Genomic DNA, 23,126 nt, shown 5'->3' with positions numbered 1-23,126 from the left:
CCATTTTATTATTCTTAAAATATACCGAATTTTTATACTGAAAAAATAAAACCAATATATTTGGAAGTATATACTTGGCATACCAATATACTATAACATTTAAAATATACTAAATCAGATTATTATTTTTAACACATACCAAATTCATATACTAGAAAAATACTGAAATATACCGAAACCTATATTTTTATATCGATATTTAAAATATATCATAGAGTAGAGAACCACTTTACTATGCTTAAAATATACATCATTTATATACTACAAAAAATACCAAAATAGTATGTTTTGGTATATGGTATATTAATATACTATTACACTTAAAATATATCATATAGTAGAGAATATACCAGATTATCATAATTAACACATACCGAATTTATATACTGAAAATATAATATTCCGAGGGCCATATTTGCGATATTGATATTCTATTACATTTCAAATATACCATAGAGTAGAAAATATACCATACTTCTATTCTGAAAACATACCAAATTTATATACTGAAAAATAATAAAAAATACAATTACATTTAAAATATTCCATAGAGTAGAGAAAGTAGTTATAATCCGATCCGAAAAGTTATAATACCCTTCAATCCTATGGATGGCAGGTATAAAAAATGCAGAGGAAAAGAATGGGCAGAAAGTAGATGGAAGCACACACACACACAGACACACTCACACACGGACACACGGACAGTGCACGCAAATGTGGCGTTGATGAGCGTTGAATGTCGATGCAGCTCGGAGCTGGAGCTGGGAGCACACAAAAGGCAGGACCCGCAGCTTAAAGCCATAGAGCCGCAGTCGTAGTCGCAGTCGAAGGCAAAGTCGAAGTCATCGTCAGGCACAGACGGAGGTGGAGTCCAAACAGCAGTCGACAATAAAAATAACAAAAGCAGCCGCAGCGGGAGGCAAAAGGCAGGCAAAGAGACGTTGAGTCCATAGTCCGAGTCAAGCCAAGGCAAGGCAAGGCAAGGAGCTAAAGCAGGCAGCAGTTGCAGTTGGCGAAGAAAGCCAACCAAATGAGCAACACAAATACACACACACACACTCACACATGGCAAGATTGTAAGTCAAATGGGTTTTCTTGTTGTCGTCGTCGTTGTTGTCGTCGTCGTTGTTGTCGTACTCTTTGGGGCTTGTCTGAGGCTCAGGCTCAAGCTGAGACTACAGTTGAGACTGTACACAAGCAAAAGGAGTTGAAGTTGCCGGTCCGGAAGTCGGCAGTTGAAATTAAGCCAACAGCAATTATGGTAACGAATGCAGCAAGCAGCGGCAATTACAGTTCAACAATTGTTCAACATTCTTAAAGCACTAAAAGCCACAAACAGTCTACCAGAGACTCCGAGTCTGATACCAACAACAACAACAACAACCAAAACAGCAGGAAAAAAAAACTTTATGTTTCTTTGCGAAACAGAGCGTGTAAAAGGGAACGCGATATGTGTTTGTGTATGAACAAACTCAAAAGAAAGAGAAGCTGCATATTTTTATATCAACAGTCGCAGTTTTTTTTTCTTTCTTTCTTTGAGTGCGGGGCTAATTATTCAGTCTGTACTTAAATCATGTCTAGTGTGCAGACCTCTTTTTCGGGTTTGCGGTGCACTTTTTAGGGCAGTTCTACAAAGATTTCTCTATGCTTCAGACTTCACTGCGCTTAGCATTTCTAATTTATTGGGTAGTTTATGTGCGTTGCAGGCATAAATTACTTAAATAGAAATTTAAGCAAATTACAAATAAAATAAATTTGGTTATGCAGTATTTCTTTCATTGTTATAACCCGCTACACACAATCCTATCAACAATATTTATGGTTCCTGATTATAATCTATAAAAATTGTAGAAGTTATTTAAAAAATATAGTATATTAATATACCAAATATACCATTCAGTAAATTAATATTTTAGTATATTAATTTGATATTTTTGAGTATACAATTATAGAAGTTTAGAATTTAGGAAGTTAATTAAAAAATATAGTATATCGATATACTAAATATAGGCTTCGGTATATTTTAGTATTTTTTTAGTATGAAATTGTAAATGTTAAAAATTAAAGAAGTTTGTTTAAACAAATATAGTATATCGATATACTAAATATAGCATTCGGTATAATTTAGTATCTTTTCGGTATATTAATTGGATTATTTTGAGTATAAAATTGAATAAATTAAAAATGGTAGAAGTTAATTAAAAAATATACTATATCGAAATATCAAATATAGCTTTCGATATATGTTAGTATATTAATTGGATTATTTTAAGTATAAAATTGTATAATTTAAAAATTAAAGAAGAATTATTTTAAAATATAGTATATCGATATACCAAGTGTAGCCTTCGGTATATTTTAATACTTTTTCAATATATTAATTTGATGTATTTTAAGAATAATACGAATACGAATCGAATTCAAACTGATTACTTTCTATTATTCGCCTTTCTTGCACAACAATTTAAACAAATATAATATTTAAGCACTTAACATAACTGCATTATTGTGGTATATTGCTTATGCTCAAACATTTTCCTTTTTAGCATCAGCTTTAAGACTTCTCAATTAGTTAAATTTATCTGCAATATTTTGGCTGATTATCTCCACTTAATTGTTCTTCAACAATTATTTCGTCTGTGATTTAATAAAAAACAACATTTCTAAAATCTGTTTTTCCACTATGTTATGTTTTTGCCACTTAAATGCACAATTTATCTTACTTAAACCCGAATTAAATTATAATAATCTGTGGTCGCCAACTATTAAGCTAAACAACACACATTTTATTCAAATTTATGGCATATTTTGAATTAAATTAAAATTATTATATTGTGTTGGCATCCGTTTTAGTTTTTAATGCTTTACGGAAGTGAAGAGGTTAGTCTAAAGCCACTCAAACCACAAGCCCAATGAATATTATATGTGATACAATATCGATACCATAAAGTGTGTGTGCCATCAGATCAGATTCTGTTTCTGTTTCTGATTCGCATCCTTTGCTGGCTTTCAATTATAATGAAATTTGCGCAATGATTGTGCAATCAGAGGACTATTAGATAGCACATGTCAAACAAATAGAGCCCTCTATGAAGCCATATGTGTTATCTTATCGCCACTCTTTCCCTGCTCTTATCGATGAAATATAAAAACAACAGACAGCAGGAGGAGAAAAGGGGAGGAGAGAGGAGGAGGGGAACACGCGTGCCCAGTTCAATGGAGTTATCGCTGAAAGCGTTCAGCACAATGCGTTTTACAAACTCCCTAAAGCTATTTCGAAACCAACTTTTTTTCTCTTTTTTTTTTGCAACCGAGCAACAACAGTAAAAACAGCAAAAAAGAAAAAAAACAGCAAACGAAGTTTTTTGCTTGTTCGTTGTCGTTTGTGGGGCGTAGAGGCGGGGGCGGGGCGGGGGAGTGGCACACAGTGGCATGTCTCGGTGTGGGCAAATAAATGCCAAGTGCTACGCAAAACCAAATAAAGTCGAGCACATGCACACACACACTCCCATTCACATCCTCATCCACATCCACATCCACATATCCACACTCACATCCACACTCTCACCCCCGCACTCACACAGATACTTACACGCACGCACATTTAACAGTAACAGACGTTGGCAATGAACATGAATGCACAGCACTTCGCACAGTGGGTCACAGGCAGCGAAAACTGCATCTAAAATATAATTTATTAATGGCTAATGGGGTTGTCTTGTTTGTTTCCAGTTCTTCAAGTTTCTAAGGCTTTCACTACTCCTTATTACGGTTATAAATCGATTTGGAAAGGTTTATGAATCAATTTCGAATTTCAAAATTAATAAAGAAAACCCAATAAATGCATCTGCATCGTAAATTTTCATTATCATATCCCAAATTTGGTAATATTTGAAAGCATAATATTTACATTTCAAATGTACAAACTGCACATAAAATATAAATTATTGGTAGATAAACCCATTGTTTTGACATAATTCTTTAGGCAAAACAGCTAAAAAAATCTTATCTGTCATTTGTTACTGGGAATATATGAAGAGAAGAGTGAATTTTGTTATTAATTAGATTACTAAAACATTTCTAAACTACAAAGTCAAAATTTCAATAAATAATGAAATTTCAAAAATATGCTATTTAAACTTCATCAAATGCATACGATATTCTTCCTACAATTAATTAAATTAATCATTTCACTGAATGTTGTTATAGTCTGTAGCCAGTGTGCATTGCTGGCAAGTAGGCAACTGGCAGCAGAGTCTTTTAGTCCTTTAGTTGCTCAATTTCAGTTTCACACTTCCGTCGCCACAGACGCTCACACACACGCACACACACAGAGACACATACACATAAGGATAGGAAAACATGTATGTACATATGCAGATGGGTGTCCTTTGGCTGCAGGCGTAAAAACGTGAGGCGTACAATTTACGCCAGAAAAATAAACAACAACAAGAAGCAGTGGAGTAACAGAAGCACAACGACGACGATGATGATGAGGAGGACACAACGATGACGACGACGACGACGTCGAGGAGTGCGCGCAAAAGGACATGCAACAACAATTAAAGTTTGAAAGAAGCAACGCCGGCGACGACGCCGCTCAACACGGAAAAAGTAAACCGAGCAAAAGTTGTTAACGGCGCATAAAAAAGTAGAAAAGAAAAACTGCACAAGACCAGAACAGAACAGCGAGCCAACAAGCAACCAAACGGTGGCAAAGTGATGCAAAGACGACAAACGTGGGGCAAGCAAAAGGAGCAAAAGGGAGCACAAGGGGCAGCTGAACTGCCAAGTGGCAGTCGTGCAGTAAAAGGCACGCGCATGAAGCCGGAGGACAGCGAATGGACAGACAGCGGACAGCAGGGGACAGCGGGGGAGAGCAGAGAGCAGGGGGCAAAGTTTTTCGGGGCGAACAGACAGCGGCAAATTCGCATGCAAATTGTGCGCGAAAAAAGTTGAGAAAGCGCCAAAATGAAAGAAAATTTCTGCAGTTAGCAAGGCCAAGGGGGGAAGGCAAAGGCACACAGAGAGGGGGGACGTAAGGAATATGATAGGAAGCGCAAGGCGTATGTGCGCAAGAAAGTTTTGCCACATAGATGAGGCGCACACATGGTGCAAAGGCATAAAAGCGCACACACATCTGTCTGTCTGTGTCTTCGTGTGTGTGTGCAGAACATAAATGTAAACAATGAAATTGTTGAATAAACAGTAGGATGCGGGGCAGGGGGTAATGGGGCATGGGGCACGAGGCACGAGAGGAGGAGAGTGGCAGCAGGCAAACAGCCGCCGGAAGAGCTTTTGCTTGTCATCATTTCACGACCCGCTGCCGGCAAAAAGGTGTGAGACAACGGCAATTATCACAATTGTACTCGGTCTTCCCCCTCTCTGTCTTCCCCTCTCTTGTGCCACTCGCTGCACAAAAACTGAACCTACAATCATTGCCATTTGCTATTCATTCATTCATTCGTGTAGCAGCCCGCGTCACTTGCCACTTGCCACTTCCACAACAACATTTTCCCTGCCTTCTGCTTTCTCCATTTCAACATTCATTCAGCTCTACGCATTGTTCGTGCTCGACGCCTTCGCCGGCCTTTTGTTGCCTGTTCCCGTTGCTGTTGCCGTTGCTGTGTTTACATTTACACTTTGCAAGCATCATTTCCATGCCTCGCCTAATGCTCAAGGCTTTGTGGCAGGCAGCAAGCAGTCAGCAGAGTCTCACTGAGGCAGGCAGCTCAGCAGTCAGTTCGCAGTTCTAAAAGCGTTGCCTACTTTGCGGCGCATTTAGTTAAATTGTTTATTTGCTTCACTCGCTCTCACTCTCTTGCTCTTGCTCTCTCTTTCAGTTTGCTCACAATCAATTAAAAGTGAGCTGCCAATGTTTAATTAAGCTAAAATGCAGTCGTCACATTTTTGCCTTCTACTGTCAGCGCGATTTTAATTAGCGCCTAACTCTTTTTTTCTCTTTTTTTTGGGTAGCGGCCTGAAATTGAGTTATTAGTCGCTCATTATTGGAACTTTTTAATGCAGTCAGTCAAATAGTTGCTCGCTGCTGACATCCTCCTATATAGATTCCAAGTCGTCGCCTTCTGTCGCCTTCAGTTCGGCTTTTGCTCGTTCCTTCGAGCGTAAAAAGTCGCCAATAATTGGCTACTAATGGTGCCACATCAAAAACTTTCAACGATTGCAATAAAAAATCTCAACGAGCAACTTTTTCCTTTCCACAACGAATCACAAAATAAAAAAAAAACCAGCATGAAAGTGAGCAGCAGCATAACAATAAAAGTGAAAAGCAGCTGGGCAGAAGAAAAGTGTGTTCGACTAAAAGATACGCTAAAGAGTATTTAAAAAATACAAATTTAATGTATTTGTAATGCTAATTTACTAATATACTATTTCTAGTATTTGGTATGCAGCTTCTTGAACTAACAGAACATTTAAACAAGACCAGAAATATAAACAGCAGATATAATGTCTATAAACAAACATTTTTATTTATATATGTATAATATATTAGACTTGAGCCTATTACTAAGATAGTTTTTTATATCTCAATCAGGTATATTTTGTGCTCTATGGTGTATTTTTAATGTAGTACATCAGGGATATACCAAATATAAGTTTCGGTTTGCTTAGTAAAGATTTGTGTGGTATATGTGAATGTAGTATATGTATAAGTTTCGGCATATTTTAGTATTTTGTGGTATGTTTTTGGTATATTTTAAATGTAGTACACTATCGATATACTAAATCGAAATGGCGATATATTTTAGTATTTTTGTGATATGCTTTTGGTATATTCTGAATGTAGTATAATATCGATATATCAAATATAAGCTTCAGTATATTTTATAGTATATAATTATACCAAATATAAGTTTCGACATATTTTAGTATTTTGTGGTATGCTTTTGGTATATATTAAATGTTGTACACTATCGATATACTAAATCAAAATGACGATATATTTTAGTATTTTTGTGGTATGTTTTTGGTATATTCTGAATGTAGTATAATATCGATATACCAAATATATACTTCAGTATATTTTAGTATTTTGTGGAATATTTTAAATGTAGTACACTATCGATATACCAAATAGAAATGACTATGTAGATTAGTATTTTTGTGATATATTTTTCGGTATATTTTGAATGTGATGCAATATCGATATACCAACTATAAGTTTCGGTATATTTTAGTGTTTTTTGGTAAATTTTTGGTATGTTTTTAGAAAATGGATTTCTTGAAAATGGGCAACCAATACTGGATATTTATTGAATAATGATTTAGCTACTAAATTTCCTGGCTTCTTCCACTTTTGTTTGCCTTTTTATCATTGCCAAGCCACCCGCTTTATACCATCTCTTGCAGGGTACAACAAAATAAAAAGTGAGACAAACAATTAACATTTTCATTTTGTGATTTTGTGCTTTAACTTTGCAAGCGCTATTTATTGCACTTGTCAGTGTTTGCGATTGTCGTCGTCGACGTCGACGTCGTTGTTGTCGATGTTGTTGTTGTTGTTGCAGCTGTTGTTGCAATGAAAATCATTAATGCCAGCGGCAGGCAGCTAACAGAGCAAGTGAGTAGAAATGTGGGCTGTGGAGTGGAGAGTGGGGGGAAAAGGGAGCGGAGACAACGCGTTGTTGCACCTGCAGCATGCTGTTGTCAGCTCATTGCAAGTTCTATGTGTTAATGGGCGTGGATGAAGCAGTGAGAAGCGGAAAGGTTGAGGAAGGGAATGGGGGAAATGGAGAGTAGTCTACTCACTTGGCACGCGCATTATTGCAAACAATTTGCCCCTGTTTGTGTAGTGGACAAATGACAGGCAGGAAGGCAGCAGGCAGCAGGCAGCGAGGCAAAAGGACAAAGGACAATGGCGGCAGCTAAAGCCGGCGTTGGCAATCGGAAATGTTGCCAAAGTTCTATGGCAGTCAGACAGCGCACACACACACACAACACACACACACACACACACACACTCAGCAGCTGCCTTGCAGGCATACACACAACATACACACACACACACATGCTCGCTTCATGTGTGTTCGCTGTGTTTGTAGCCTTGCAACTCTCAGTCTCAGTCGTGACTTTCTGCTGGCTTCCACGCCACGCCCCCTTGCCACCACTCTGCCCCGCCCAACGCTTGCACAGAGCTCGCTCGCTTTGCCCTTTTTGGCCCTGCAGTGTTTGTTTTAATTTAAATAAATGAGCTTAAGCTTGATCCTTTAAGGCCTCCAACTCCAACTCTGACTGCAGCTGAGTTGTTGTCGTTCGTCGCCAGAGGGCGTTGCGTGCCGTTGTTTAGCCGACACGCCCACGCAGACGATGGCGACGTCATCATTCAGGAATATGCAAGTGCTCAGCACATTTTTAAGTCAAATTGCTTTGTCGCTTAGCAGCCGGTCATTTGTCTCCCCGTCCGCCCCTTCCCTCGGGACGCAACCTGACCCTGCTGCTGTCCATCTCCCTCCCCTCCTCCCTCCCTTCCTCCCTCTCTGTCCAGTTCGTTTCTCGTTCAGGCGTTAAAGTGAATGCGCCTTGACAGCGCGTCGCGTTGGCCGCCAGTTGAGAGATTGACGTTGGCGTTGGCACTTGCAGCTGACTCCGGTTCATAGCTCAAGTGTTGCTGCCGCTGCGTGGCATGTTGCACTTGCTGTTTTCGCCCATGTTGTTGTTGTCGTTGTTGTTGTTATTCTGGGCGCACTTCAAACGGCTTTTGTCGCTGCTCCTTTCGCTGTCGCCGCTGGCTGAGCTGCCACTTTGCCTCATTGCATCATGACATTCCTTCTACTTCTCTCTCTCTCTCTGTCTCTCTCTCTCTATCTCTCTCTCTCTCACTCTTTCACTTTCTGGGCCAGCTGTTGGTTTACCTTGCAGCAAACTGCGCTGATTTGCAGTTTCTTCTTTTCATTTGTTTGGCGCAGTCTTGTTTTTTTTTTTCGTTTGCAGCTTGTTTTTTGTTTACATGGCAAATTTATTTATGTTCGCGCGCTGTGGCACATTTTTCGGTATCCTTCTTAAATATTCCCTTTTCTTAAGTGCTGATGCAAATTTGTTTTCACTGACAGCGCGCACAGCGAAAAACTAGCGCGAAAACAAGAAAGCACAGAGCACAAAAAAAATGGTCTAGAGATAGAGAAATGTTTTCCCGATGAGTTGAAGTTTAAACAGAGCAAAATTTAGCAAAAGATTTTCATTACATTTCATTTCGCAATGAATGCTGCAACTTTTTTCAAGAACAATGCGGCAGGTATCCAAAAGTTGTTCGCTCTCGTATCCATCATCGTGTTTAACTGCTGTAAGGTATAATTACAGTTAAGCACTTTTTCCGTTATGCTTCTTTATTTCTCTCTCTCTTCTCGCTAAGCCGCTTATCATTGGCTTTTTATGGCCAATGGAATGTTTAAAAAATAAATACAAGTAGAACATCAATAATAACGCTAGCTAAAAGTTGCAACGAATGAATGAAGGTAAATTGTATCTATAGTATTTGTAAGTCGGACGCAACAGTCGCTGAGCTGCTGAGCTTGTTATTTTTTTAGAGGCAGACAAGCGGATCTAATGAATATCACGTGAAAATCGCATCGGTATCAGCTTCCCATGTTTGATAATGGAATTGCAAGGTTTTCATTCTCTCTCTACTTTAAGCAGTTCAAAGTGTGTGGAAATGGCCAAGCTATTGAATGGAAATGAATGAAAATTGAGTAGAGAAAAAAGCTAAAAGCAATCGCAGCTTATTTTCAAAAGCACAAGTGTTTCAATTCACAATTGTTAAGGACACATTTTCCAGCAAATGCGTTGCGGGCAATCAGCTAAAAAGAAGCTTTCTACGAGTAGGTAGATATACTAAATTGTAAATACACCTTAAGCTAAAGAGTCTACGCTATTTATTAGATTGACTTTAGAGTCAACTAAAAATCCAGAGTTATTTCCTAAAATAATTGAACTTGACTATCTATCTTTAATCTATATATTTTCTATACTTAAACATCTAAGAAAGCTACACTCAAGTGTGCTTTTTATCTGTTCTCTACAAAAGTAAGACAGACCTGTATTATCTTGAAAATATACCAAATTAGTTTACGGACAAATATACCTAAAGATACCAAAAGGTATATTTGGTATATTCACATAAATACTGCAAAATATTGAAATGTATATTTGGTATATTCATATATATTTATTTTATTTTAGTATTTTTGTGGTATATTTTTGGTATATTTAGAATGAAGTACAATATCGATATACCAACTAAAAAATTCGGTATATTTTAGTATTTTTGAGGTACATTTTTTGGTATATTTTTATAAAATGGGTTTATTGAAAATGGAATGGAAACCAATACTTGATATTTATTGTATATTTGGTATATTCTTCTATATACCGAAAATACCGAAATGTATATTGGGTATATTCTTATATATACTGAAAAACACCGATGTGTATGTGGTATATTGATAACATATAATATATTTCATATTTTCAGTAGAATCCGGTTATAACAACGCCGCTTATAGTGTATGTATACTGAAAAATACCAAAGTGCGTATTTGGTATATTGATATTACAAGTTTTGTCAAATACAATTATAGCTCTATAGTCTCTTATAGTCTCTGAGATCAAAGAAATTATTATTAGTATTCAAACATAGTTGTAAAATATATCAAATGAATATACCGATATATATGGTATTAACTGAAACGTATATTTGGTATATAATGGAATGTATATTTGCTATATACTGAAACTTGTATTTGGTATATACTGATTTGGTACATACCGAAAAGTATATTTGGTATATACTGATTTGGTATATACTGATTTGGTACATACCGAAAAGTATATTTGGTATATACTTATTTGGTATATACTAATTTGGTACATACAGGAAAGTATATTGGTATATTCTGAATTGGTATATACCCAAAAGTATATTTGGTTTGTACAGAAATGCATATTTGGAATATGATATTATAAATACCGTCAAATGTTAAATACATCATCGTCTCAGCTGTTGATACTGATAAAAAAATATGTACTTGATGGCGTCGCAGGAAAGAAAAACATAAAGCTACTTTGCTATCTTAAATCCTTATATTTTGTATATCTAAGAAAGCCCTTTTTGTGAGCCATACTCATCTTTCGGTCAGAATCGTTCTGTTATTTAAATGTATTGTGAATAATTGCTGCCTTTCTGCTCTTTTCATTCATCCCCACCAAAGCAGAACTTAACATTGTTTAACTAAGAATAGACCGCAGTTAAGAGTCTTAAATGGAACTCGAGCAATTCAATTGTGTGCAGTTCAAATCAAGATAGTTGAGAGTTCTTTACCCCAACCAGCAGCATTTGAATAAGTGAACACAATATAATAAATCAATTGTGGTTTTCGCTGATAGAAAGAGAGAAGAGAACAGCGGCAGCTGATGCGATTGAGAGAAGAAGTCAACAACTCCAACTTCTCAGTTCTCAGTTCGCTGGCTCAGCTGTCGCTTGTGCTCTCTATGTGCAAATGCAGTTGAAGCTGAAAGCTGACGCTGAAGCTAATTCAATAAGCAAATCGCATTTCCTTCTCGCAGCTGAAAGTTGCCTTTTTCGCTTAAGCGAATTGGAGATGGGGGAATTCGTCGCGTATTTCAAGCCCAGAGGCAAACGCATTGACACCTCGTCAAAAGTTTGCTTCTCCCTTCCCCCTTCCCTCTTTCTTCCCCACTCTCTCTCTCTCCCTTAAGGAGTGCACACGCGAAGAGAGAGAGAGAGAGCTTACTAACTGCTTTAGTGCAAATTTAGTATTAGCCGAGTGCTCAATTTCACACAGAAATTAAATTACAGACGCGTCAAACTGCAGCGCGGCTTTTACGTGGGCGTGGCACACACACACATAAACACAGTGGGTGGGGAAGGTAAAGCAAATGAGCGAACACCTCGTTAGTTTTCTGCGTCTTGAAACTTTTTTAATATTTACATTCATATTTTGCACCTTTTGGCTTTGCTGACGCGGAAAACTCGCCGCTTTCTTTTTTCTTCTTCTTCTTCTCTTAAACACACACACAAACATACATATATAAACGAGTATTTTCCTGCTTTTCCGGCATGCCAGCAGGATGCAAAAGGTGGCCATAAATTCGTGTTTGTGTTGCAAAATTGCATTTGCCTTTACTTTGAGCTGCGGATGAAGAAACTGCGCGAGATAGCGAGCCAACACTTGCCTTTCGCCTCGCATTTGCCAACGCGGGTCGACAACGAAGAGGTCGAGGTCGGGTTGAGGGTTGGCGGGTTGAGGAATGCAGGGTTGGAGGGTTGGCGGGTTCGAGGTCGGGAGCGATGCCTGAAGGGAGCCATATTGGCCGCGCCTAAAAGCAGGCAGCGTAAAATTGTAAAACTGCGCCGCGCCGCATATAATCAAGTTAGCCAGCAAACGTTGCTCCTCTCTCGCTCTCTCTCTCTCCCCTCTCTCTTGCCCACTCTTACTTATACCCTGTACTCATTTAAAAGACGTTAAAGCGGGTATGACAGATTTGTAGGAGAGAATGTAATGAAAAGATAAGTTAAAGTAATCTATTCTTTTTGAATAACGAATAAGCTAGAATTACGATAAGTTAAAGTAAAAGGTTTCTTTAAATGAAAATTATATATTTTTCTTTTTATATTTCAAACATTCCGATTTATTTTAGTTCTCAAGATTAAGTTGCTAGCACAAAACTAATAGATTTCAGAAAAAATATTGATATACTATAAACGTTAGTATTTAAAATTCTAGTATTTACTATAAATGTTAGTATGTAGTTAAAAATTTAGTATTATAAATGTTAGTATTTAAGAATGTAGTATTTAAATACGGAAATTTACAGTATATTTAGTATTTAAATACTAACATTATACATGTTAGCATTTAAAAATGTAGTATTTACTATAAATGTTAGTATACAGTTAAAAATGTAGTATTATAAATGTTAGTATTTAAAAATGATGCATTTAATTACGGAAATCACTAGTATATTTAGTATTTAAATACTAACATTTATAGTATATAGATATTTTTTTATTGAAATCTGATCTCTAGTTTAAAATTATTTATACATCAAGACTTAGTAATCTAACATGCAAAAGTTTTTCGTTTCGTTAATATTACTTTTTACATTTAAAAAAAAAAAGGTTGAAAGAAAGAAAACAATAATATCATATGTGATTTGTAGATTGAAAAGTTTTTAATTAATTTAAATTTGTTATATAAAATATTCAGTCAGTAGGATTAATTTATTTAAAAGCTTTTTTGAATTGTCATATTCAATTTAAATATTTGGATTATGCATACATATTTGATAAAATATTGAGTTACCCAAAATGAAAAATGGATGTACTATTTAAAAATAAATACATTAAGCTGTTATAACTAAATTTTGTCTCGAAGTTGCGTTTATAATACTTTTTTTTATTGTTAAACGCGTATGCCTTAAGCACTGCTATTTCAATGTTCACAGCTGTACAATATTTGAAAAATACGAAAAATATATTAAAGAAGTTCATTAACATTAAGAGTAATTTTAATTCCTGTAATGCAGTTTACAGCATATCTCTTTAGTCTATCACAAGTCTTTCTACCCTTTAGCACCCTCTTGTTTATTTCTATTGTTGCAACGCGTTGCAGCTGCAGCACTTAAACTGAACACCATTTGGTGTTGCTGTCCATGTGAAAGAGTGCATATGTGTGGCAAGTGTGTGTATGTGTGTGTGTGTGTGTGTGTGGTGTGTGCGAGTGCGTGAAATGCTGTAAAATAAATTTGTTTGGCAGCAAATTTTTTATGTTTTTCACAGGCGGCTCTCTAAAAACATTTTTTTTGTTGGTCTATTTGTGTTTGCTTGCAGATGTCAACAGCACTTGGGATTGATGCAGCTGCAGTAAAATCAAAGCAATTGGCACAAACAACGCACAGCAACAGCAACAACCACAACAACAGCTACAACAACAATAACAACAAAGTGGCAAATAGAAATAGCAATCGAAATACAAAAAGAAATCGAAATCGAAATAGAAAATCGAAAATTCAAATGCAAATAGAAATTGCGGCGGTCGCAACACAAAAAAATAGCCATAAAATAGCAACGACAACAAGCGGCGGCAACAGCTGCAGCAAATAACAAACGTCAGCTGCAAATCGGCAAAAAACAAGCCACAGCAACAACTACAACAACAACAATTGAAACAACGACAACAATCAGCAGCAATAGCAACAAAATGGAGTGGCATTTAGGCCCTCTCTTTATCATTTTGATAATGGCCGCCAAATGTGGCAGCGGCAATGGCATGCCACAGAGTCAGCAACATCATGGTAAGTGTGCATAATATGGCCAATTTGCCCCACTGTACGTGTATGCTAATTCAATCTAATGGCCACGTGCGGCGCCGCACAGAGTCAAATTCACAGCTGGATCCGGATCCGGAGTTTATTGGCTTCATCAACAATGTCACGTATCCGGCTGGTCGTGAGGCCGTTCTCGCCTGCTCGGTGCGCAATCTGGGCAAGAATAAAGTAGGTCATCCTCCACCACCTTCCACCTTCCACCTCTATCTCTCTTGGTCACCTTTCTCTTATTCCTCTAATTCCCAATTGCCACTTCGATCTCTTAACAGGTGGGTTGGCTTCGTGCCTCGGATCAAACGGTCCTCGCCTTGCAAGGACGCGTCGTGACGCACAACGCCAGGATCAGTGTCATGCACCAGGACATGCACACGTGAGTACAGTGAAACCTCGATGGGAGTGTAGAGGAAGTGAATGACTACAGACGGAGAGAAGTCTTTCAAAATCAAAGATTAAAATTTGCAATATAAACATCTTTAAGTTGAACCTAAAACACCTCAAAATTACAGATGAAGAGCAAGTGAAATACCATAGAGGAAGAGAAATTCTTCAAATATCAAGAATATAATACTCAACCAAAAGATTTTAAATAACAAGAATGTTCTTAAATCAAAATTCAAAAAGAAAGAGGTCGAAAAACGTTTTTCAAAGTCAAGAATACAATTTTCAATCAATATATTCAAGAAGTTGAATTAAGAAAGGAAATGTTCTTAAATCAAAATTCTTAAAGAAATTATAGTTGTAAAGGAAGTGAATGATTTTAGATTTTAGAGAAAGAGAAAAACTTTCCAATTCAAGAATACAACAATCTTCAATACAGTTTAAAATTGAGCCAAGAAAGTGAAGGTTCTTCAATCAAAATTCTGATCTTTTAATTTTAAAGTGGAACCAAAAACATGAATGTGCTTGAATCAAGATTCTAAAAGAAATTATATATTGATCATTTCTGAAATAGGATTGTGTTCAGCTCATCATGAAATCAAAAAGATTATTAATAAAAGAATAAATCCATAGGTTTTGGTTAACATTAAAGAGAAAATTACAACAATTGTTCGTTTGAGGTGAATTTAAAACCTATTATTATATTTATTCTTAGTCTTAGTCAAGAAAGTTAATATTCCTATTTTATAAAGGAAATCTAGTATTAGGATTTATGTTAATCTTCTTTCTTAACTTTTTATGAATTGTATTAAAGTTCTTAAATCCTGTTGCTTAGATAGTTTTAGTTTTTCTCTACATTAAAAAAATACCAAGCTCTAAAATTAAAAACATTAGCCTTAAAAATTATATTCTTGAAATAAGACCACTTTAAGATAAAATTCTTAAAAATAAGTACATTTGTCTTAAAAATGCTAAATTTTTAAAATAAGACAAAAAATTCTAGATTAAGGTTAGAAAATTCTGTAATCCATCGAAATTCCTTTAAAGTTTTTATCTGGATTTGAGGATTTTCGTTTATATGTAGCTCTCTCCAATTTCAATTCCAGTCTTAAGAGAGGAAGTCCTGCATTTTGCATTTCAGTGATTTTTATTGTTGAGAAGTTGAGCTTTTCAATTTATCAGGTTCAGAAATATTTCAACGGTTTCTGAAATTAATTAGTCTACCGCTTCTTCCACATAATTTTGTACTCAATCACTGAAAGCATAATGTGCAATTTTATAATAATAGCCTGAAGGCTTCAGTCGCTCTGGCTCAACTCATTGCAATAAGGATTCCTTATTTCAATATAATAATAATAATAATAAAAATATTATTATAATAATACAGGACAGGAAAGTTTTAAATGAAATTTAAATCATATATTTGTAAGCTAAAGATTTCAATATTTATATTCAATTTAAAATATCAATATCTATCATAAATAATATATCTATATATCTAACATTCATCTTAAACAATTTCTCTTCCCCTTAGCTGGAAACTAAAGATCAGCAAGCTGCGGGAAAGCGATCGAGGTTGCTACATGTGTCAGATCAACACGAGTCCCATGAAGAAGCAGGTCGGCTGCATCGATGTCCAAGGTATGTGTTGAGTTGTTGCATAATGAATGAAATCAAGCTAGGCGCGAGAGTGAATAAGGAGATTAACTGGGGGATATTTGTGTGTGCTCTGTGTGTGTGTGCGTTTTGCAGTGCCGCCGGACATCATTAACGAGGAGTCGTCGGCGGATTTGGCGGTGCAGGAGGGCGAGGATGCGACACTCACATGTAAGGCCACCGGCAATCCGCAGCCGCGTGTCATTTGGCGACGCGAGGATGGCGAAATGATTCTCATACGCAAACCCGGCAGTCGCGAGCTCATGAAAGGTGAGTTTACCTCCCTTTTTACTCCTCTTTACCACCACACACAAAGTAAACTCTTTCTCTCTTTCATTCACAGTGGAGACATACAATGGCTCATCGCTGCGGCTGCTGCGACTCGAGCGTCGTCAGATGGGCGCCTATCTCTGCATTGCCTCCAACGATGTGCCGCCGGCTGTCAGCAAGCGCGTCTCACTCAGTGTGCAATGTAAGTGTTGCTTCTGCATTGCCAACCACAACTCCACAACGTTTGCTAACCGCCACTTTTTATACCCACTACCCATAGAGCTGAAGGGTATTATAACTTTGTGCCAGTAGAAAATGTTTGCAACAGGCAGAAGAAGGCATCTCCGACTCTATAAAGAATATATAGCCATGTCTTTCTTTCCGTCCGTCTGTCTGTCCGTCCGTTTGTATGAACAGCTAGATTTCAGACTCTATAAGAGATAGAGCTATAATTTTTTGTTATAGCATTTGTTATGTTTGATCGCAGAACAAGTTTGTTTCAAATTTTTGCCACGCCCACGTCCGCCCCCGAAAATCAACAAAAATCGAATAAGAATCGTAATTTTAAAGCTAGAGTCATGCATTTGGATATATACAATAATAACTATAAGAATTGTGATTCCTGATTTGGTGGCGATCAGATAAAAGTTAAATAAATTGTTTGAAATAGTATGGGAAAAATCGTTAACTTTCTATGTTTATGTTTTAGCTAACAATCTGGTATATTTTGCACTCTATGGTACATCTTGAATGTGCTACTACATCAATATACCAAATATACAATTTGACATGTCTTTAGCATTTTGTGATATATTGTTTTGGTATATTTTGAAAATAATACCGCAATATTTTGATTTTACTCAAAATGGATAGCGGGTATCTCACAGTCGAACACACTCGAGTGTAGCTTTCTTACATGTTTTTCTGTGTTTTGCAGTTGCGCCCATGGTGCGTGCACCCAGCCAGCTGTTGGGCACACCGCTGGGCTCCGATGTGCAGCTAGAGTGCCAAGTGGAGGCTTCCCCCTCGCCCGTCTCCTACTGGCTGAAAGGCGCACGCACCTCGAATGGTTTTGCCAGCGTCTCAACAGCGAGCCTCGAGTCTGGCTCGCCGGGTCCTGAAATGCTCCTCGATGGGTAAGTCACACATTGTTCACTTCATCTCTTTTTCTGTCTTTATTTTTTACTGTTTATAATTTGGGTTGGTTTCTCATGTTCAAGTTAAGGCGATAGTTATCGCTCGGTTAAATTTATCGCCCAGATGAAAACGTTTCAGCTTCGTCAATGTATCAAACTTAACAAAACTATAAACTATAACTTTTTTATGTTAAGTTATAAAGCAACTCTGGGCACCAGTTTTTTATGTTTTGGTTTACATTACCAAGTCCCGAAAATCGAATAACAAGCACAATTTTGAGGCTAGATTTGCAATTTTTGGCCTTAGTCTTTATGATTTCTTAAAAAATTGATTGCGATCAGATAAAAATTGTTAAAGGTATATAAGTAATAGTTATATATAATTGAAAATTTGGTATTTTCAATGTAATAGTATATTGATATACCAAATATAGCCTTCTGTGTATTTTAGAAGTTTTTCAGTATATTAATTTGGAATAATTTAAGAATCTAATGAATTAGTATATTCATGTACCAAATATTGCCTTTGGTATATTTTAGTATATTAATGTGGTATATATTAGTATATTTATTTGGTATATACTATTACATTGAAAATACCAAATAGAGCCTTCAGTATATTTTAGCAGTTTTTCAGTATATTATTTTGAAATAATTTAAGAAAATAATGAATTAGTATATTTATGTACCAAATATTGCCTTCGGTATATTTTAGTATATTAATGTGGTATATATTAGAGCTCTGTGTTGATATCCGGTATCTCATAGTTAAATCTTATATGATATACTTTCAATGTAATAGTATATTCATATACCAAAATACTTTTTGCACGAGCAAAAACGCCTAATGACTACAGGTCTTTGTTTCATTAGCTGACAATCTGGTATATTTCGCACGCTATGGTATATTTTTATTGTAGTAGTGTATTAATACACCAAATATAGCGATTGGTATATTTTAGTAGTTTTCAGTATATTAATTTAGAACATAATCACATAGTATATTTATGTACAAACTATAACATTTGATATATTTCAGTATTTTTTCAGTAGATTAATTTGGTATATTTAAAAATTAATACCGTATCTGTTTTATTTTTGGTCACAATGAGTACCAGGTATTTCACAGTCGAGCTCACTCAACAGCAACTTTCTTACTTGCTTTTTTTTGGTTTTATTTAGGTGATAAGTGTTAACTTGACATTGTGAAACCTTCCCTAAACTAATAAATAAATATTACTTAAAATTTCGGTTATTTATGCAATGCTATTAGACTGGCATTTAAATGTTGAATAAATAAAATAAACATTTGTTGGCTTTCGGCAGACCCAAATATGGGATAACGGAGAAGCGCGATGGCTATCGCGGCGTCATGTTGCTTGTGGTGCGTTCCTTTTCAGCCTCCGATGTGGGCACCTATCACTGCGTCAGCACAAATTCGCTGGGTCGTGCCGAGGGCACACTGCGGCTATACGGTGCGTATGCGTAATCGCAGCAGCGAGTCAAGCCACAACAACAACAATTCCCTTTCGGTATCTTTGCTTTTTTTGTTGTTGCAGAAATCAAGCTACATCCGGGCGCTTCGTCGAGCAACGATGAGCATCTAAATTACATAGGCGGTAAGTGGCGAGAAATCTCGCGAGAATGCGAGACAGAGACAGAGAGAGAGAATGAGAGAAATTTTGTATTGCAGGTCTCGAGGAAGCGACGCGCAATCTGGCCGCCAGCAGGGAAGCGACCACGTGGCAGCTTTCGCTGCTGTTGTCGATGCTGCTGTTGCTGCCACTTCGGTTGCCACCGTGGGACGCGTGATATCAAAACTGAGCGAGAGCCGGCAATCAAGTATTCCTACAGGTGTTATCCCTCAGTCTCCCATGAAAAACCAAAAATATATAATAACAATTCTCTCCAGCTTAAGCTCCCGCTCAAGTTTTCCCCTTTTTCCCTAAAAAACTTTTGTTGAACCATATCGATGCAAGGTGAATGCCACAAAAAGAAAAAACAAAAATATATATATAGTACATACAATACATATATCATTTACATACGTATCACGATCAATGTTGTTTCCCCTCCGTCGAACGTCGAAAAGATATCAAAAAAACACAAATCGAATGCCAAACTGCCCCCAAAAAATAAATAAAAAACAAAAAATATGTCGCATAATGTTAAATTGCATATAATTAAACACGAAATACTATAAAATAGTGCATAAATATAATTAACGAAAAATTATTGAATAAATTATCGCAAAAAACCAAAAAAAAAGTGTTTTTCTTTTCCTCAAATTTTATTTACAATAGATTTTTAACCACTGTGCAGGCATTGCATTGAAAAAAGAAGGTAATTAAATTGCTTATATGCCGACAGATGCTCTGTTGCATCATGTGCCCAGCAGCACCGGACAAGCGGCATGCAACATGCGTTTATCACAAGCTCACTCTGCTCTTGCCCCATTGTGGCAGATGAACTCAGAAAGGATGTCAGTCCGCCCAGCTGCACATCGGTTGACTATATATATCGGGGAATATATACAGAGGCTCACTGTGCATTAAACGAGAGCGGAAGCCAGAAGCGAAGTTATCAACTTACGTTGAACAACAATGTGGCAAGGCGATTGTTTGCCTATTAAGTGTTGGATTTAAACCAAAGTTAATGTGAGAAGATTAAGTATACTGAATTGAACTACGATTGGATGGAGCTAAAGAGTAGACTAACGCAATTTTTAAAGTGAGCTAAGATTAAATTAAGCTAAAGAGTAGACTAACTCTATTTTTTAAGTTCTCTAACAATTCTCTATGAACAATCAATTTAAAAAGCATTGAAAGGTATGAAGGATTTTGGTTTTTTTTTTTCAAAGTTGTTATCTTAGCTCAAACCAGAATAAAACAAGTAAGGAAGCTACAATAGAGTGTGCTCGACTGTGAGTTACCCGCCACCCACTGTGAATAAAAGCTAAACAGTGCGGTATTGTCTTTAAAATATACCAAATTAATATACCGACAAATACTACAAAATGTAACAACTAAAAGCTACACCGTGTGGTATTAACTTTAAAATATACCAAATTAATATACCGACAAATACTACAAAATATACCAAATAAAAGCTAAACAGTGCGGTATGAACTTTAAAATATACCAAATTAATATACCGACAAATACAGCAAAATATACCAAATAAAAGCTAAACAGTGTCGTATTAGCTTTAAAATATACCAAATTAATCTAACAACAAGTACTACAAAATATACCAAAAGGTTATATTTGGTATATTGATATAGTGATTCAAAATATACCGAAGATTAACAAATATACCAGATTGTCGGCCAGAAGCAGCGAAAATTCGATTGCAGTAAGCGTAATTTGACATACAGTTTTATTGTTAGAATATACCGAATAATATACCGCAAAAAATACTAAAATAAACCAATTTTAAGGAATCTTAAATACTCTAGTAGTTATAATATGCACCAAAATTCGACGGACATGACAATATCGTGTCGGAGGTGACGGTGATCAAGAATATATATAGTTTATAGGGTCGGAGATGCCTTCTTTGGTAATACCCTTCCACCCTATGAGAAGCGGGTATAAAAATCCAATATACAGCTACGTATTAAAGATATTTGACTTCTTTCTAGATATTTCAGAGCTTCATAAAAAAATTAATTAATAGAAACAAATCTGTAGGTCGCAAATAAAGATAAACACTAAGTAAAACCGCAAAAAAACATGCTTTGTTTAAGAAAAAGAAATAAGAAAGGAAAAGTATAATAGAAATGTGAAGATTTAAACATAATGATTTACAAGAATGAAGTCTAAATCATTATGTTTAAATCATCACATTGCTATTATACTTTTCCTTTCCTATTTATGTTTAAATCTTTAAATTTTTATTATTAAATGGGACACATGGGAAAAGTGTACTAGAAAAAAAGATTACAAAACAAAGGAATTAAGAAATTATATATTATATGGCATCACTTTTTTAAAGCTCATCCAATCGAGCCCGTGGCAGCTGCAGCTGATTCCTTTCCTGTAAAATGGAACTGCGGTTCAAGGCGAATTGTTGCAAGACGATTTCGGGTGTCTCATTGTACAGCTCCAATGCCAGTTCCATCCATTTGGTGGCCAGCTGTTGCTCCCCTTTTTTACTAAGAAGTCTGCCCAAGTACATGCAATCCTGTGTGTTCAACTTGGCCCTGCAAAGCGTGAACAGAATGTTAGCCAAGGTCGAGATGATTTACAGTTCAAGACACAACTTGTATTTCTCGTTTTGTAGCAATCCTTTGGCCATGTCCCGTTCATCCAACTCATGGATTCGCTGTATGCGAAGCAATTCTTCGGCAGCGTGCTTCACATCCCCTGCAGCGATAATCTCCAATCTATAATCCGATATCTGCTGCAGATCTTCGCCCTCTTCGCGTTTCAGATAGTTGTACAGGGCAGGCACATCCTTGTGCATCCTTCGCACCAACGGGAAACTATTCAAAGGATTCGACACGAAGCCAAGAGGATCAAGCAGCGCTTCCTGCTCCCGCTGCACTGCATCTTTCAGTATTCTGTTGGCATTCGTCATCAATTTATTCCTGATTTTTATTCCATTTTTCTTGAACTTACATGCGAATGTGTTTCAATTTCTGCGCTACAACATCGATGTACATGCGCAAATCGTTGAGCAGATGATCTTCGCCTTCCAACACACGCTGCATATCATGTGTCGAGGTGGCAACTAATTGGCACCTTGCGACATATAATAGTGAAAATATCAACGTACAGAGGAAAAGCATTCTGAACACTAACTGCTTAGAATTATGACTAAACTTCAACTTAATATACAGCCACAACCAGCTGGCTTTGCCTTGAAATTAGCTTAACTAATTGATTGCCTACGCTGCAATATAATCAGCATTGCGGAGTTGGAGAAGTATCTTTGCAAGAAGAATCTAGAGAGAAATTATATCTGCCAGGTTAATTTCCTAAAGACGCTAATGTTCCTTATTTCGGTAAATAAAATGTAACTGATGTTTAAAGAATACTAATTTGTTTTTGTACAATGATAAATTGCTAATCAAATTATTAAAAACAATGATTATGAATATAAAAATACTGTTTCAATGCTTTAAAATACTTTATACAACCTATTGTCTGAAGTAAAACATTTTGAAAATTCAAAACAACCGCCACAAACTATTGTTTACAGAATACGACGCCAGAGGTCGCCACAACATTCCGGTACTGTTATCAACTATGCCATTTTGAGTACAACAGCATTTTATTCTACCATTCATGTTAAGGGATCTAAATAAATAATTATAGA

General features: G+C 36.4%; 2 protein-coding genes across 2 annotated transcripts in view; one reads left to right on the top strand and one right to left on the bottom strand.

Annotated features, from left to right (window-relative positions):
• The window catches only part of LOC117574675 (lachesin), a 68,971-nt gene extending 49,288 nt beyond the window's left edge, over positions 1-19,683 (top strand). The window contains exons 2-11 of the mRNA XM_034258581.2: positions 13,868-14,331; positions 14,414-14,532; positions 14,634-14,734; positions 16,277-16,383; positions 16,495-16,668; positions 16,742-16,870; positions 17,606-17,804; positions 19,131-19,279; positions 19,364-19,423; positions 19,498-19,683. Of these exons, the coding sequence (XP_034114472.1) occupies positions 14,238-14,331; positions 14,414-14,532; positions 14,634-14,734; positions 16,277-16,383; positions 16,495-16,668; positions 16,742-16,870; positions 17,606-17,804; positions 19,131-19,279; positions 19,364-19,423; positions 19,498-19,616 (1,251 nt within the window). The 5' untranslated portion in view covers positions 13,868-14,237 and the 3' untranslated portion in view covers positions 19,617-19,683. The remainder of the gene's footprint in view (positions 1-13,867; positions 14,332-14,413; positions 14,533-14,633; positions 14,735-16,276; positions 16,384-16,494; positions 16,669-16,741; positions 16,871-17,605; positions 17,805-19,130; positions 19,280-19,363; positions 19,424-19,497) is intronic.
• A 2,012-nt stretch (positions 19,684-21,695) lies between these two features.
• On the bottom strand, positions 21,696-22,600 carry LOC117574789 (prolyl 4-hydroxylase subunit alpha-2). Its single transcript, XM_034258745.2, has 3 exons — positions 22,427-22,600; positions 22,069-22,368; positions 21,696-22,008 (listed from the first exon to the last, which is right to left on the bottom strand). The coding sequence occupies exons 1-3, from the start codon at positions 22,594-22,596 to the stop codon at positions 21,795-21,797; spliced, it is 684 nt and encodes a 227-aa protein (XP_034114636.1). The 5' UTR covers positions 22,597-22,600; the 3' UTR covers positions 21,696-21,794.
• Positions 22,601-23,126: the final 526 nt, after the last annotated feature.

This window comes from Drosophila albomicans, chromosome 2R (genome assembly GCF_009650485.2).
Source record: "Drosophila albomicans strain 15112-1751.03 chromosome 2R, ASM965048v2, whole genome shotgun sequence".
NCBI lineage: Eukaryota > Metazoa > Arthropoda > Insecta > Diptera > Drosophilidae > Drosophila > Drosophila albomicans.
The sequence above is the reverse complement of the archived record's forward strand: the minus strand, read 5'-3'. Positions and strand labels throughout refer to the sequence as shown.